Consider the following 19,297-nt stretch of genomic DNA (forward strand, 5'->3'; position numbering starts at 1 on the left):
TGGAGTTGAAAATTTTAAATACATAATATTCAAGTTAAAAGAGAAAAAAATGTCAATTTGAAATAAATAAATCAAAAAATTGTACATCTCTAAATATTTTTTTCAATTTTTCCGGGGATGATTTTTATTGAAAAGTATAAATACAAAATATTCAAGTCATAACAGGTAAAAAGATGTTTATTAAGAATAAATAAATCATCATAAAGAATAAATAAGTCAATAAATATCACTTTCATTTTTTTTGGAAACAAGGGATGATTTATAAGGGTTGAACATTTGGAATGCAAAATATTTGAAATTAACACAAACAAAAAGCGTCAATTGACAATTAGTAAGCTACTACAAAGTAATTGAATATTTCATCAGGGATGAAAAACATCAAGCAGGGTCGAAAAATTATAAATACTATTTTAAAGCATTAAACAACTCTTATTCAAACCTTTGAATATATTTTGCTACTCATTAAATGCTTATACTTATAATTTTATTAATTTTTAGTAATAAGCACATTGCGGCATAGAGTCGATTTTGAAGATACGTTAATTCAAGCTTAATCCCAAATTTTCATCCAAATCGATGCAGTTTCATAGAAATCAGAGATCATTATTTTAATATATAAATTCATCAGTATAAGTGGAGCTACTTCTTACAAATCCAAATCATCAACCGAATCAGGAGATGAACTGTCGCAACCAATATTTACAATGTTTCGTAATATTGTCCAACTTCTTCATTTTCTGTTCTTTCATCGTATGAATAACCGCCTTTTTTCCAGTTTTCAGGCTTCAAATTATTTACAACCTCCAAAAACAACTGTTTACCATCACTCATTTTAAAAGGTGTTTTTCGCAATGATACGGTGGAGATCTAACCACCGTTATTCCACAATTTTTTGCAATTTCATATTCATCCAATTTCTCTTTATGAAGAGAAAAAAAAATAGAATTCTTGTATCACCGAACCGAGATGGAACTGGATATTCTTTGAATTTAAACAATTCCGTAGATCTTTTTTTAACCTCTGAAGTGCAATCGGTTGTATTCTAAAAGTCTCGAGAGATAACTTGCATTAACTATTACTATTACACAGTTCTGAGGAAGAAAATCGTATCATTTGTTCAAATCATCTTTAAAGACATCAGCATTCATGACTTCCTCCTAGTAGTCATCGTTACGAGAAGATTCGAAAGTCAATAAACCACTTTTAACAAAACCGTTTGAAATACCGATGTGTACTATTATCAGTCTGCACCCCTTTCCTGCCTGTCTTCGACTTTTAACCGTTTCATCTTGCCAATATTTATTTGGTGTATGTTTCTCGTTGATTCATCTTGTATATGAATAAAATATATTTCTTCTCTGGTTTCTCATTTATTTTATAGTCCTTATTCGAGGGTAATCCTTATCATTTCGAACCGTGGCAAGAACTTTGTTTACTGTTGGAAATTCTTTTCTAAAGAAGAACGCATGCACTTTCCTTCGAAGTCTTTCTTCCAAATGGTTTTCCATTTGAAATTTCATCAACTGTTAAAGTACCGATTTATTGACGTTTACGCAGCTCTGCCGATTTTTCCATAACTACAATAGACTGCCCACTACTTTCAACAAAACTAAACTGTTAAAAATACACAACTTGGAAAAATCTACTTACGTACTTGCGGTGATATTTGGAAGAGATAAACAAAATTTATAATCCTCATTGGCAAATAGGTATTGAAATCTTATGATATGGCTATATAATTTTTAATACACAGGGCTTATGGCCTACCCAAACTTATTTCTATTGTTCTGTATAGTTTATGGTTATAAAAGACCGAAAACTCGTGTTAGCTCAGGTACATTCATGAAAATTTTAGGAATTATTTATATTATCCTGTAAAATAATATTCAAAATTACCGTACTGTTTTGTATTAGATATTAGGTATTATTATAAGCTCCTTATTCTTCTTATTTTTCCCTTTTAGTTCTCCCGGTCCTGAATCAAATTGCTAGTGGTCATAGGTGAAGACTTCGCTGAAGTATTTGAGGAATAGGAGCTGCACCATTATTATTAACTTAGATACATTTTCAAAATATAATTCTTTTCAAAAATTTCCAATATTGTGAAATAAATTGTGTGGTAAAGCCTTAGATTATTGGTTTCAATTGAGACATCATCCTTTCAAAATTAGGAACGTTACAAAAATAGGACACATAATTCTTATATCTATCTAATCAGTCGAGAAAAGTTATTCCCGTTGCGCACGCTTCCACAATGTTTGTTTTTCTAAAATTTGTTATTTTGTGTTAGATAAATGATTAAGGGTTTTTAAAATTATTTCCATCTTTTTGTACAAAAAGGAAAAACACTTGAATATCTGAACACTAGAAAAAATTTGTTGAAATGGTTTAATCCCATTATTAGATTTTTTTTTGATTCCTCAAAAATCTGCAAGTACATTTGTAACTCATGGTATATGAAAATTTTTACAACATATTTTATAATTTTCATGTGATTCTAGGTAGTTCAAAGTATCGTTATCAGTTCTTAAGTGAAAAGCCATATTTTCACACACTAGGTTCTTCTATGGATGACATAAAAAACATGGCAGTGCTGTAAACCTCTTAAAAATTACTCTATCGTTAAATCGTCCTCGGAAATTACGTTCATACGGAGGGGATCAGTAGCGAAGTGGGGTATGTGGGGTCAACGGATTTGTAAAGACATATACAAAAATATAAGGTTTAAGTAGATTATAGTTTTTGGTAAAGTTGGTATCTGGGATCCCAAAATTGAGACTTGTGTCACTTTTGTAGCGAAGAAGATATATTGCTGTCATTTTGAGATTGTAAAAAAACTGAATTTGAAATAACCAATAAGCTACGACGAAGTTTCAACGTATTGGTTGTGTAGTATTAAGAATTACTTACGACCTTTATGAAACTAATTGAAGTGAATGAAGGTCAGCTTCTACAACCAAAGGATGTTAACACTTACAATGCATCATATTATTCTTATGTTCTTTCCATAGTATTTAATATAAAAAGTTGAAATGTTTGCGTAACAAGTTGAAATAAGTAATAATTAAATAAGATTTGTGGTTATGATAATTCCACTCTGTAAATTGAGTCTAATATTAGTTTAAACGGTTTTTACGTATAGTTTGACCTTTTAAAACGTTTCTGATAAATTGTATATTATTAGTTATAAATTTTGTAGTTTTTATACTTTTTTGTGATTTATTTAGGGTATTAATTATTTTTCTTTGTTTTCGTAGAAGTAAAACAAACACAGCCTGTGTCTCGGAGCGGATCTGACAGAAGACCGGATGCGGTACGTGAAGAGGGTCTAAAACATCAAGAATCATCAAAAACAGAGTCCTCTTCTCACGATATACCCAATGATAGATTAGAAGCCGCCAATATGGTTAGGTATGTGGAAAAACTCATATTATTAAAAGCGATTTTAATAGGTATTATACAGTGCGTACTAGAAATATGGAAACGTTATAATGTTTCAAAAAGAATAGCCATATTTCAACGCCCAATAACTATTTTTTTGGGTTTTGCAAAGAGGAAACGTAGTGTTAGGTACCTTATTTTACATTTTACATTCGAAGATAGTATAATCAGTCTAAAGATACTGGCTGCATGTAAAGGGACCAACAGAAGTTAGTAAGTATTGAACGAGTGCAAGAGTCTCATAATTAATTTAAATAGATTTGTTCAGTTAGTCGTGAGTGAGAGCTCTTCTAACGACCAGTATTTTACGGGGATGCTCACAACTACATCCTTATAATTTGCAATTATTCTTAAGCCACAAGTATCGGCTTACGTGCTAACCTCTCAAACGAAATGTTGCTTCATAACTAACAATATATTTTTTGGATCATGTCAGTGAGGAACGACTTTTCTTCTTGGTGAACATTATGCATATTTGGGCTATATCCTAGTGAACAGTTTATGAATCTTTCTTTTATGGTGTAATTTCTTACATTTATACTCTATAACCAACGATCTTTCCACAGTTGGAAGAAGACGAATCGGAGAACTTTTACAGCAATAACGTTACTGAAAAAGTGTATAAATGACTGGATACTGTTACCCGATCTGACGACGTGTGATTTTACCTGTGTATATGTGTTTCCACTATGAGGTGATTAAGAACCAGGATTGAAACAGCTATTGCAACGATTACTTATTAACTTTCGAGAAGAACTCGTATATCATTTGATGTGTGCTGTGTGGCGAATGATGCCCGCATTAAACACTTTTATTTGAAACTGTTTGAGTTGTTCTTTCGTTTAATGTTATATTTAAATTACATTAAATTTAATGTAATAAAAACTACAAAGCGCTAAAACCACACTATTACTTTTGAAACACACATAATACCTTTCATATTGTTTAGAAGATGCGGTATTCTTTCACACTAACTTGCCAACTGATGGATGTAGTTCCTGAAAAAGCCTATTTTTGTGACAAATATACATACCTAAAAATGTAGGACATATATTTTAATTAGAATATTACAGATAGAGTCGGACATAAAAGCTTGAAAGTTAATTATATATCTTTGTTTTGCACATTAAACTTGGAATTTACTCTTAACCTTTTATAAATTATTTATTTTCCGTTCGGTTGATGGAGTAGTTCAGGTAGTAAATTAATGATCAAGTTAAAACTTACTTTATCCACTAGATTTCAATTTATATCAAAATTCGTACCATATTTACATAATTTCTCTCAATAATTTGTGATAACAATTGATGTATCTGATCTTGAAGTTAATCCATTGTTATATTTTTTATTTATCCTTCAGAATATTATATAAATAGTATGGATTTTTTTAGCCTTGACCAGTTTGTCGGTTTATCAAACAATATTTCAATTTGTTTAAAATTATTAAAACAATTAATGAACAGCATTCAAAGTTATTAATCAATATTTCAACATGATGCCGATAAGACAAACATACTGTATGCAATTTACATGTTGTACCTTGACTCACATAAAAGTGATAAATCAAGATTAAAGTTATTGTAGCTTAATTGTAATTTATGGAAGTGCAAGAAAACTTTAAAGACAGATTTTTACCACAGAAATATTTGGAAAAGAACTTCTAAATGATTTATAAGTAATTGAAGGACATGTACAGAAAAAATTATTATTTTTGTTTAAATTCAGATTTCTAAATGGGCTTAGATTTTAATGTTCAAAAAAGTATCTAATTATGAACGAAAAATTAGAGAAAATTCAAATATATAAATAAAACAAAGTGTGAGTATGAGAATATGAGTAAGACGTCGTTGAGACATCTATATCCCTAAAAATTTACTGTTTAGACGAAAATTTTGGAGGACTTTATCATACTGAATGCATTATTTGCACTACCACTACACCAACACTCCCCATTGCACTCCCAAGTTATAGTCTTCAGAAAATAAAAGTAAACTAGTTTATCTTCCGTTTCTAAATAAACATCATTATATTCTCACTTGTTGTTAAATCAAAAGTAACTAGAATTCTCTGTAGACTTGTAGGCAAATAATAGAAATAGTACCAAACCAATAAAGTTGCAATTACGTGACCTTTCATAATTTGATAAGCTGAGCTTTACTCGCTCATGCTTTTTATTATCAAGGCATATTGCGTATTTAATTCCACGTTGTCTTTTTCCATTTCAAGCAGCCTTTAAAAGCAACTAGGTAATGTGTACATTCTTCTGAAATGCTTGATTATATTTCCATTTCAAATTATTGTTGTTCGGTAACATCTTCATTAATTGTTGAAAATATATTGTGTGGGCCTTTTATGATATATATGGATAATAAGGGTTTTTCATCCAGTACTTCCTTTTATGTTCTGATATTGATGAAATTGAAGGTCAGATTTTAAGTATCTAAATTTGTTTATTTAGAACCGATAAAATGATAGTACTAACTGTACACATCTAAATTAGTGGTAACTGATAATACACAATAATCTCACGGAAGATTAGATTAGTATCGATTGCAACCTACAAATTATTTCATGGAATTGTATCAGTCTTTGCGGTGTTTTATTTCTCTTTAATAATTTTTACGTCCGAAAATTACACGCGGTAGGAGTCAGTACTAAAATTTATGTAGTTTTAAACAGTTTATATCTGAGAAATTCCAATCGCAGGTAGTAGAATAACTCATAAATACAGAATAGTTTAGTTTACCTACTACTTTAACTATAGTACTCGTTTCAAAACTCATCTTCTACCTTTATTCCACGTTTATATTCCTCTTTTGCTTTGTAATTCGAAATATATTTAAAGGATCTTTTATTTCTTTTCTAAAATAAGGTTATGATGACCTTGTAAAATGTTGATTGATTTGACATATAAAATACAGAGAGAGCACTATGGCATTGTCATCAGTTTTGAAAAAATAGTGTTGTGTTTCCCCAATTGCATTTATTCAAATCTAAGATTCGTAGAAATCAGACAAATTGAAAGTCTTATATTGGCAGAATGTTCTAATTATCTCAAAATACTGACTCACATCGTAGTTTCGGTATTCGAAAGTAAGCTAAAAGTGACGGTATGTGGCCTGATGAAGTAATGTTCGCTCGAAATATTTTGGTGAGGAAAAAGAAAAAATTCTTACAGAAATCTAGGTGCGTTCAGAGTTGTTCAAGCCTATATTTATACGCTATTTATGAATCTGTTAACTAAATTTGAGAATAGGTTTTTCATATTCGTTTTTACTGCCGACGTTCGTAAAGTTCTTTTTATATAAATAATAAAGAACAATTACGTAAGAGATAATATATTAAGTTCTTACATAAAACGAGCGTTGCTACTTAAATTTTGAGATAGACAAATAAAAAAAAATATTTTTAATTGGGTATGGCTTTATTGTTTTTGTATTTGTTTTTCTCCATTGAGATCAATACACTTTTTCATGCATTTGAATCAATTGTCGAAACATTTTTTCCATTCCGATTGAGGTACGCTTCCTCAGTTGTAGAAAAAACGTTGACCTCGTAATTCATTTTCGATCTGCAGGAATAAAAAGAAATCATTGGGTGTCAAACAACGACCGACTGACTAACGGATGATCCAATTAATGTTTTGACTGATCAAAAACGTTTTTGTTTGAAATAATGTGTGAGAGTTCGCCTTGTGATTGAGAACGATCCGTCTTCTGCGATTTGTTTCCCTGATTTTTTCAATCACTTCTGGCACACAAATGCTGGTGTACCATTTAGAATAAATTGTTTCACTTTACTTTGATGGAACGGTGGAGACATGTCCAGGTATTCCGAAAATATAATCGATCATTTGTCTCGTAGTGATTCGTGCGTGAACAACTTTTGTTGGATTTGACTCGTCTTGAAAGACCCTTAGGCCCCTTTCACACCAAACGAATCCGAATCAATCTGGATCACTCCGAATCAAGTTGAATCTTATTCGTCATCTCCACTCTTTCACACCAGCTTAATCAACCTGAATCTATAAAAATCCTTACATCTTCTTTTTGTTTTCCTTCTTTTAGTTGCTTTTGAGCTTTCATCAAGGACGCAGTTGTTTTAAATGCAATAGTGTTTCGTAGGAGGCAACGGCGGAAACAGAAAACAAGAAAAGTGTGGATACATCACATAAATAGGAAAAGGCCGGATTTTGGTATGTTTCATCATTTACATCCTGACCTACAAAATGATGAGAAGAAATTCTATGACTTCTTCCGAATTTTCCTCCACGCAGAAGATATGAGATTTCTGTTGCTGTGATTTTTTTCACTGGCGTCATAAATCGCACTATTATCTTAACACTTAACATTTAAAATTAATAACTTCACGTTCATCTCGTATGGTTGTTGATTCAAGACTGACCGGACGAGGAATCTGACAGGTTGAATCAAGTGCGATCTCGAATCAAACCTGATTGAACCAGATTCGTCCGGTTTGAAGGCGGGAAAAGAGCCTCTTCACATTTAAAGGGAGCGCTCGAAGCCGAATCTTGGTCAATCAGATTCATTGGTGTGAATTCGTTTGGTGTGAAAGGGCCCTTACAGTCGATTGTTGTTATTCATCATCAAAAGTCGAAGCGAGTCGATCAGCACACTACTGTTGATTTAATCCACGTTGAAAGTTATAGAAAATCAGTGCATAGAAAAGTTCGCGATTTAATTCCATGTTTTAACCAAGATGAATTTTTCAAGTATCTGTAAACAACTCAAATAGCACTCGTATGACAATACGTTTTCAGTACATTCAATTTCAAATTTTATAATGACAATTTCAGATTTGAAATATTCACATCAGTGTTGCCATATCACAAAACTTAAGTAGCAACCCTCGTATAAAATGATTTATTTCATTAATTAATTATGAATTCTACTTTTTATTACGCAATGAGTTCAACAAGCGATAAATTTGTTGTAGTAAATATAAAAAGATCATTTCTACCCTAGTATGCAAGTGAGTTAATGCAATCAGCTGTTACGATTGTTTTTATTTTAAGTTAAAATATTATTAATTTCCAGACATGGTTATCTCTGATTAATTTTTATGAGTAGGGATATTGACAGCCTACTGAGGGGCCTACAATATGAGAAATATGTATGAATATATAACAGTAATAAAATTTTACTTACAATCATTAATTAAAATTTCCGGTGATTTTTGATAGTATTAATGCTTGTATAAATTTTCAAACTCATAGAATTCAATATTCAAATTGACGTTGATAAAAATATTGATTAATTGAAATTTTGAATCTGGTTAATATAGGAATTTTCATTAATTTTTGATTGGTTAGATTATGAATGAGGTTAAATTTTTATAGGTTAGATAAGGATGAGTTTTAGTGAATGAAGTTTAATATTGGTTTGTAAATTTATGGATAACATTAAATTTCAATAGGTTAGGTCGTTATGAATGTAGTTGAATATTCATTGGCTAGAATAGAAATGACAATAAATTTTATAGGTTAGGTGAGGTTAGTTGGTTGTTAATGAATTTTTATAGATTTTGTTTTTTTGTTTAATCTAAAAGTTATGCATAAATTACACTGAGGTTATTTAAATCAGTTTTCTTATTAATGCATTGATCAATTTGGGCAATATATGTTGTTTCTAAAAATAAACGTTTTTTGTAGTTTTTTCCAGTTGTCAAAACTTTGGCAGATTCATAATTCATATTGTGTCCTTCATGATAGACATGAGTCGCTAATGAATATCTATCAGGATATAATCTGCTATCACTCTTCTTGTGAGAAGTTTCGACTGACCAATGTACTCTTTGTTACAATTTGAACAAGACATTTCATATACTATGCTAGGCAATTTATTGATTGGTGTTTTATCTTTTACATGAGTAAAAATAGATTGAATATTAAGTGTTTGACTGTATACTAATTTAATATTGTGTTGTCTAAAGATTCCAGAAAGTTTCGGAGTAACTGCTTTTATATATGGTAAAGGTGTATAAATATATTGCATAGAAATGTTAGAACGACCTAACCTATAAAATTTATTATCAAAATCATCGGAATATTAATTAATTGATTATTGTAATTAAGTAAAATTTTATTATTGTTATACATTCATACATATTTCTTATATTGTATTTGACCATAATTTCAGGCCCTGACGATGAATACATAAGTATTTGAAAGCTCAGAAAATATATTGAAGTTAGTCCACTTTGGTGTTTCTTTGCCACGTTCCCAATAAAAAAAGCATTCTTGATATTAGGTCTCTTCTGTTTCAAAATTACTTTTTTTTTAATAGTTTTTAAAAGAAAGATAAATTTTGACGTTTCGACTTTTCTTTGAATTTTTATTAAAATATGATATTGACACTGAAAATTTGCTTGTTTATATTGATCTAGAGGTCACCTTCATCATGAATATCAAAATAAGGATAAAATAAATTTAGAACTTTGTTCCAATAAGAAAAATTAATTTTTCCGTGGTTTCCACGTCTCAAATATATTTAATTTATTAGAATTTACAATATAGAACTATAAATTTTACTTAAATTATTTAGATCTTTTTTTATCATTTATAGCTTTTTCGTTCTTATGAATGTGAACCATTTCCAAAAATTCTCTTTTATGTGTATGTTTTTTTGATATTTCATGGTTCGTTAATGCAGTTCTATTTTTTATATCTTATTGATGACCTCTTAGTCTATTTTCTAAATACTGAGATGTCTGCCCTATATAAACAGCGTCACAATTAGTACAAGGCACTTGATATATAATATTACTTTTTTTGTTTTTTGATCTATGATTTATACCAATATATTTATTGAAATAATTCGATAATTGTTGAGAAAGTCCTTGAACATATGCAAAGGAAAAATGTTTTATGTTTTGATATCTATCAACCAAATTTATTATCACTGATCTATTTTGTGGATAGAATGACACGAATTGAAGTTTAAATATCTTGAGGACCAAGCTGGTTTCGAATATCATTCTGTTCTTATGTTATTGTTAATTTTATATAATGTGACATCAAAAAAATTGATTCTATTATTTTGCTCAACCTCGATTGTGAATTGAAGTTTTTCATGATAAGAATGTTTATGTTTTCAATTTGATTTTTTGCTACAGCAGTAATGCAATCATCTACATATCGGAAAACGAATTGAATATTTATATCAAGTTTGCTTAGGACAGTTTCCTCAAGATCTTCCATTACCATTTGTGCTATAATAACACTTAAAATGAAAGCTACCATAGCATACCATCAATTTGTTTGTATATTTCATTTTCGTATTTGAAATATGTCTTTGTAAGCGTGAGTTCTATAGCTTTTATAAATTCGTTTTGAGGTATTTTTTATATTCTTTAATTTTGTCCCATTTTCTCATTAATATGTTTTTCACAATGGTAATAGGAATATTTGTATATTAAGAAACCACATCTAACGAAATAAATGCATATTCATTAGGAATTTTGATACTTTTAATTTTTTCTCTTGTGTTTTCGATTTAGTATTTGTTTTGATGTAAAATTTTTTTCAAAATATTTTTCAAATAATTAGAAAATGGGGTGAGAGGAGTTTGAATAATTGAAACAATCGGTCGAAGGGAAATGTCAGGATTGTGGAGTTTTGGTAAACCTGGTAAACTATATATTTTAGGGGGTAAGGCATTGCGAATTTTCAATTTTTTTGCGTCTGATAACGAAATAAAAAGTTGTTTTTTTCAAGATCTGATTAGATCATTATTTTGTTTTTGATAAGAACTCATAGGGTCTTGTTTAATTTTTTTGTAAGTTGTCTTATCGTTTAATTATTTCATCATTTTATTATTACAGTCTTCTGATTTCATGGTAACAGTTTTATTAGATTTATCTGCTTTCAAAATTTTGAGATTTCTATTTTTATTTATGAATTCTTTGGTTTTAGTTATATTTTGAGGTTCGATATTGTTTTGTTTTTCAATTTATCTTTGAAATTAGTGATAATATTACAAGTACCAGATCTTATTTTATTTTGAATTTCATTATTTGGATGATTGGTGTTGCATTCAATATTACATAAGATATTTGTCACAGGTAATTGTTTCACTAGAAATATTTTGTGCAAAATTTGGATCTAAAGATAAAACTTCTTTTACTTCATACTTGATATTAGCTTATCAATTTTCTTAATATTTTTTTCTTTGCATTTATTAAAAAGTGATTCAGTTCTTTATCGAAATTGAAGATATATAAATTTCTTCAATTTCTTAAATTTCGAGAAAGAACTGAATCACTTTTTAATCTTTTTTAATGAATCTAAATGTTTTCAAATCTTTATCCAAATATTTTGATATAGACTTGGAATTAATCGAAACGTCAATTTTTATCTATGTTTCAAAAATTATATTTTGATAAAGTCTTGAATAAAAGTTGTACGTCAAATTTTATCTTTCGCCGCACCCCTTTTTAAATAATATTATGTGGTATATGCTTATATCGGTAATATCCTAATTTTAATCTCATCAAATAAAAATATAAAGAACTACCCACATCTTACAGCTAATGTGATATTCTTTGCGTTTATTTTTATGTTTCAAATTAATATTTTGTTTTTTCTTTCATATAAAACAAATAATAATTTATTGATTACACTGCAAAACAGTCCACGTTTGCTTAAGTGGCATGAAAAATTTACTTTATGCAGTATTTGTGACTCTACGTCATAAGCTCCAGATGTTTTTATTTGATAGTGCAAAAAGCTCTTAACAAAAAATAATACAAGGACAATTGTTGAGGGATCTATTTGTATTATCTTTTGTAGTTTTCATTTGTTACAATGTAACGAGTTGAGATTTTCAGATAAATTTCATCACTTTAAACACTTATTGGAGCTTTACGTTATTATTCTTTTTCTAAATTCGACAATTGTTTTCATACTATTTAATAAAATTACGTTGCAACGTTTCCAATCTTCTTATTGAAAAATCATCAAAAATTAATGGTTTCTGTATGATTATGGGGGTTTTCGAAAATTATTCGCGTAAATTACAAAATGGGCGACATTTATTTCGAGCTTCAATAGAGGTGAACGGTAAAGCCAGAATACGAACTAATTTGTCTGCTTTATACACAATAGAAAGTTTTATTTGAAATTTCAGTCTAAATAGTAAAATAATATATGTTTAAAGTGCTTTTCTAAGATAAAAACCACCACACATCCATAAGGTGCACTTCGATAACAATAAAAACGTGGTATAAGTTGTAGTCTTACAAGTTGTTGAAATTCTATTTTAGTGACCAATATAAACTCTTGTCCACCTTTTTTAGTTTCGTGTATATGTTTAAATCTTCCTTCTGTACTTACATGAACAAATGAGTTTCCAATATCAAACTACATCACTCAGATTAATTGTTATCTCACGAGGCTAGGGAGTTAGACCTAATATCTGTAGACACGATCTTTTAATAGTTTTTCATTTTGTTTCTTCCAGGCCACATAATAATATATGTTCCGCATGAAAACCCGCCTCACTTTATTTTCTAACTCCGATTTGATATTTAAAAAAAAATAACTAAAAACACTAAACAGCATCAAACACTTTGTATTATTGTTCACCGCTATAGAAGCCATTTCAACGCCATCAAGTGACACGTGTTTTGTAGAACTCATATTCTTGAAACACACTGTATGTCGCAGAATTAATTTACGTCTGCAATTGTATACAAATTATCTACATTAACAGTTGCTGTTTTATTATTTGTTTGAAATTACCTTCTCCGACTTCGATATGTTTTCTCACAAGATTTTTCATTCAATTGACAATTTTACTCAAGAAAAATCTATCAAAGGCCATTTGAAATAAAAAAAGACAACGTGCAAATTAACGAAAGACGTACTATACCTAAACCACAATCAGATGAACCTCAGCTGTTCAAATATCGCAATGCCAACTTAAATTGGTTTGGTGCCTCTTCCATTGCATATAAGCTGCAACATCAGTTAGATCAACTAAATTGACAGGAGCATATTTTCATCTTTTGTGGTAAATTTATCTTTTGAGTATATATTTATTCTTGATTTTTGTTGCTAGCATTCATTTTATTGTGAAAAACAGACAAAGAACCACATAAAAAATAAATGGCATAAGAGAGAATGGTTAGTTTCACTTTGTATTTGTAAAATTTTGGACATTTGAATTCAAACGTGGCCAATCAGCTTGACTGATGATGAGCGTTCCGGATGGCCAATGACTTTCATAAAAAAAGATCACCAAATGTTACTGGACGAGCTTCGTATTAAGTTATAGACATTACCGGTGAGATTACCGGTGTATCAAAAGAACGCATTGGTCATATACTGTAAACAATTATGCCTGCCTGAGCTATCCGCGCATTGGATGCTGTGTTTGCTAACTTGGAACAGAAGGGCATTCAATTAAACATTTCCCAGACCTCATTGACTGGATTCAAGCAGAAAAAGTCAGATTTTTTTAATCAATTCATAACTGCAGATGAAATCTGGATCAGCCTATCGTCGGCTTAAGTGGCAAACCTCATAACTCCATAGCATTAAATGTTACAGAAGACACAAAAAACTTGACGATGAAAAAAATTAGTGAAGAATTGATCTGTTTTGTTAAATAAAGAATTGAAATAGAGGCCAGATATCAAATTTCAAAAAAATTAATTGAAGAAAAATAATGAATTAACACGGAGTGCGGTTAGCTTTAAACAAAATGGCGGTATGGGATTGCGAGGTTTTATATTTATACTTTCCTGTTGGATGCATCCAGAAATTATCTATCTAATGGCATCAAAATGTTGATGTAGGGAAAAAACGGAGTAATTACGTGGTTTGCTATTTAAGCCGACGATGTGTTGGAAAACATTAACAAAATAATCCAGAGTTAAAACAACAAGGTATAAGAAAAATATTTAATCAAAATATCAAAAGAGATAAGAAACCAAAGCTACTATTTATGTAACTTTCTATATTTGTGTTATGAACATCATTTTGTGTTTATTCTAAATAAAAAGGTAAAACTAGTAAATTTTTTACATTTTAATTTTCGAATTTTTCCTTTCAATAGTTTATCGACTGCTATTTTAAGATATTCATTAATTTGACAAATTTTGTGGATAAGTTACTTCTAAGAGCTAGTTTCTAATTCGTACAACTTTTTTAACATATCTTACAAAAATTTGTATTTTAAATTCGCATCCAACGTTTCCAATATTATACTGAAAATTTCAAATTAGAATATTTTATACACTTCCTGTCATTGTTCAAAAATCGTACAGAAAAATGAGACAGGATAAAATAGGAAAATAAAAAAATAGGTCTAAAAAATCATATTAATCGTTCTACTTGGTAGTAGTTTTAAAGTATAAAACTGTATAACTATAATTTTAATTGAAATAAGGACTGATTGTTTTTTTTGCAGTAGTACCATCCTTCCTGCTACCGGAAGTCAAAAGAAACACAATAGCAATATTAATCGATCAGAAAGTGTAAAGGAACAATCCGAAAAGGTGAGTTTTATAAAAACACCGAATTTTACATCATCTCTTCATTATAACTATTCACTGATAAGGTTTATATAAACATTTCATACAATACTGTCAACACGATTGGTAATAACGTGCGTCATGATATTTCTGATAATGGTATAGAATTGTACACATGAATAACTATCGATTTCTTTTATATTTTCGACCTTCTCGATAACTGTGTCATTAACAAATTCCGATGGCTCAAATTTAAAAATAGATTCGGCACTATAGGTACCTATCATATTAAAAATATGTACTAAGTTTGTTTTTCAAAAAAGATGATATATCCTTAATACGTATGTCTTGTCTGTTCCCAGGACACAAGTTGTCCAGGTTTGGGAGATAAGTAGTGAAAATGTTACAGAATAGTTTGATAGCTTCTCAAACATGTACTAACTATGCGCTGAAAAACTGCTGGGATTAGAAGATTTGGACCAAGGTCAAACAAAAAAATTTAATCACTTGAAACCGCTGGTGTATCTTCATTTTGTTGCTAATATATGCGCCACCATGTATATATATTTACTAGATTTCTTCAACCATTTGAGTATATTTTTTTTCCTTTCTCTAATTTCTTGGGTTCGGAGGTTGTTTGGATAAAATAATAAAACTTATATTATGTATAATATAATAAAACTTTACTTAATTAATTATTGTAAGTAGAATTTTATTATTGTTATACATTTATACATATTTCTTAAATTGTATTTGACCATAATTTCAATCCCAGACGATGAATACATAAGTATTAGAAAGCCCGGAAAATATATTAAAGTTAGTCCACTTTGGTGTTTCGTCGCCACATTCCCAATAAGAAACCACTAATAATCAAGTACACTTGATAAATAATATTAACTCTGTTGTTTTTTGGTGTTTTAAAATTTCAATTTCAATAAATGATTTTTGAAATATAGATAAAATTGACTTTTCGACTTTGAGACATATCAAGGTTAAATAACAAAGTATAATCGAAACTGAAGATTACTTATGTTTCATTCCATCCTTTCTCTCAACAGTTCCAGAAATTCAGCTTGCTAACGAGAAAACAGTCACTTTTTTGAGGACATTTTGTAGAAGCTTTTCTAGAGAGCTTGAAAATGAAATAAGTTATGATAAACGTCTTGTACTCAAAAGTTAACTGATTTAAATGAAAATAAATTGATTATTTTTCGAAGGAAAAATCAAAACTTGCACTCACATATTTTCCACCATAATGAAAATTGAATGTCACTCATTAACAAATAAGTGTATTCATGTTTCAACAATGTGTTTGAGAAGGTTGATTGATTTTGAAGTCATAATATTGAAAGTACATATAATTTTCTCAATTACTTTTTGAATTTTTTAAAAAATATTTATCTAAAATCATAGGAGTAATCAAATAAAACTCCTTTTCTGTAGTACTTATTCATTTTTTAAAAATTTTTCTACGATGAATATTAACCGAGGTATAGTTGTTAGAAGTTCTAATTCAAGTATTTAAACCTCTTTAACTCAAAAATCTCAAAAGTAGAGGACATAAAAAAGTCTAGACAGGAGTCGTAGATTTAAAAATTGCCCTTAAAATGATTTTTAAGCATTTATATGTAAAAATAAGTTTGTTTGCATGTATTATACATTATATGCAAAAACATTGTCACATCTTTCTGAGCTCGCTACGAATATTCTTTATGTATTTATTTCACCCATAAAGAGCAGAAGCACACATAGTGTCTCCATAACCTTTGATGAAAAGGTTAATACAAGCCTAGTTTCAAATTTTCGAACCAATCGATGTTGTCAGAAAAAATTGCGAAGTAACACTCTATTCTTCTCTTAGGTGACTGGACTAATAATATTTAACGGGTACGAGGTATTCAATTCAAGTTTGTCGCACTAATAAATATTTCTTGACGAAATTTATAAACTATTTTCATATTAAATACTTTCTACATATTACAAAAACTCCCTTGAGGCGTTTTTATCATGTGAAACAACTAATAATTCAAATTCTTGGACATATGTGGAACAAATGAATCAAGTTCAGATTACAGAATTTCATCCTAACATTCACTGTCAAAACAACAATTATGCTTTGTATGTTTGCTTGTTGAAATTTAACTTAACCGTTTTTAGTATCAAGTAAAAATTATTTAAACCGGAATAATATATCATTTTACATTATAAACTTCTCTAGAATTAATCATATGTAAATCAAACGTTGAACGGTTAAATCTGTTTCATCGAGGTACATTTTTTAATGTCGTATTTATTTGTCGATATATCTAGTCACACCCATACCTCCTCTTTATATATGATGAGATCATACAATACTTATCCACTATTTGAAACAATCCATTAAACTAAAATAAGTCCGTATTGGAAAAGGAATGCCTTTTGGCCAATCAGAAACAAAAATAAATTATCAGTGCTACAAACTCAGAAGATTAATGCATTATTTTTCAAAAATATTATAATTTATCTTCTGGAATGTATTGAAATTGAAATGTGTAATCAAATTAAACAACATAATATATAAAATGCGTTCAAATAAAGTTGAAAAATTGAACGAAAACTAGTTCCAGTGAAAGAAAAATTTATCACGTAAAATATATTTATAGTTCTCGTTACAGAAATGCCGTCAATGGGGTGTTTGTAAATTGTATCTTAGCAAAGTTAGTGCACGCGGAAATTAAAGAATTTTAGGAAAAGACTTCCAGTAATCGTGCAAAAATTGAAAGAAGTCTACAGATAAAAATGGTATTTTCCATCTAACAAGTGCCTTGCAGTAATTCCCATCTCAATAGATTACAGTTAAAATTTCTGTAATTTTACATGATTTCATAATTATTCGAATTGTAACGGAAATATATGGAGCTATTTTTTGATATGCTTAAACTCATCTAAATATAAAATATTATTGCTGTTATTCCTATAGTATTATTATTTTCGTTATCGATTCTATCTATCAGATGAATTTCCAATTCGTATTAAATTTTTTTTAGTAATTATAACATTTTCGTTTTATTTTCAGCAAAGGAAGCAACAAAGAAGAAACATCAGTGATCCCTCGCATAGTACCACAAGGTGAGTTTAGCAATTTATTTTCAATTGGGTATAAGACCATATGTGGTCATGTATATAGAAATATACATCATGAGTGGCGTCTATAAATCAATCCGATTCGAGTGCGAATTAACTACTACAAATAGATAAATTTATCAATAGTGATGTCATTAAAAACATTGCACTGTGAGTCGCCTAGTACAACCAAAGTGGAAAAAAATGATTATACGGCTTGATTATTTCGATTACGGCAAATGATTTTTTGTTATTTTGCATCAATTAATTAATCGGAAGCTTGAGACAAATTATTTTTTTAGTTAAAGAAAAAATGTATTTAACCTATATTGTAATAAGTAAAAACACTATGTGTGACTAATGCACTTAAAGTCTACATAATAAATCAATATTTCGTCTCTAGTCACCTGTCTGCCCCTAAAACTAAGATGAACAGGTTTTCTTTTCAGAAGATTTAGAGCTTTTTCTAATCAAAGTAGCAACGTTTCAATGATTTTGCCATCGCTCTTCAATTCTTCAAAGCTTTTTGGGACCATCTTGAAGAAGACTTCCTCCAATGATGTGGAATCATAGTACTGCAGTATACAAAATCTTATCTTTTGATTGTACAAGTTTTTAATTTTAATGATTTTTAATTCGTATGAGTGGTTTCAAACTAAGAATAAATTGGTAACGACGATTTTATTATGTAGGAAATTTAGATTGAGATTAAACAAGGATTTTCAAGAGATTTTGAAAACATTATATCGTGTTAAAAAATATCCAAAAAAAAAAAAATAAGCAGATTTATAACCCATGTACTTAATAGAAGAAATACGTCACACTTTGGTCCTCAATTGATGTTTAAACAATTGGCATCAAAGGTTAACGTCCTAGAAAACACCCCATTGTTTGTTCACATTTTGTTTGTTTTACACTTCCATGAGTCAAGAAGCTCTTAACAAAGGTTTCCGTCATTGTAGAGAGCTCAGAGCCAGTAAAGTAAGAACTGAAGATTTCTTAAATAATTCTGGTCAGCTCAAATACCGGATTTTGAAGACTCAGACCAAAGTGTGTCTATTTGTTGACAAATAATTGATGCTTGTTCAAAATTTGTAATAAAACGTATACTTATAGTACAAAATATATGATGAATACAAGTTTTCAAGGAAAAAACTATTATAATCTGGAGAATCACTAGTTTCGAACTACTGTCCATCGTGTAGACATTTTTTCATGTTCAGTTCGATATTAAGTATACTATTCATAAGTCGGA

General features: G+C 29.4%; 1 protein-coding gene across 5 annotated transcripts in view; it reads left to right on the forward strand.

Annotated features, from left to right (window-relative positions):
- The window catches only part of LOC130890798 (rho guanine nucleotide exchange factor 12), a 234,869-nt gene that overhangs the window by 155,173 nt on the left and 60,399 nt on the right, over nucleotides 1–19,297 (forward strand). For all 5 annotated transcript variants that reach the window (XM_057795119.1, XM_057795122.1, XM_057795120.1 and 2 more), the window contains 3 exons: nucleotides 3,258–3,411; nucleotides 14,874–14,961; nucleotides 17,996–18,048. In XM_057795119.1, coding sequence (XP_057651102.1) covers nucleotides 3,258–3,411; nucleotides 14,874–14,961; nucleotides 17,996–18,048 — 295 coding nt within the window. The remainder of the gene's footprint in view (nucleotides 1–3,257; nucleotides 3,412–14,873; nucleotides 14,962–17,995; nucleotides 18,049–19,297) is intronic.

This window comes from Diorhabda carinulata, chromosome 2 (genome assembly GCF_026250575.1).
Source record: "Diorhabda carinulata isolate Delta chromosome 2, icDioCari1.1, whole genome shotgun sequence".
Classification (NCBI taxonomy): domain Eukaryota; kingdom Metazoa; phylum Arthropoda; class Insecta; order Coleoptera; family Chrysomelidae; genus Diorhabda; species Diorhabda carinulata.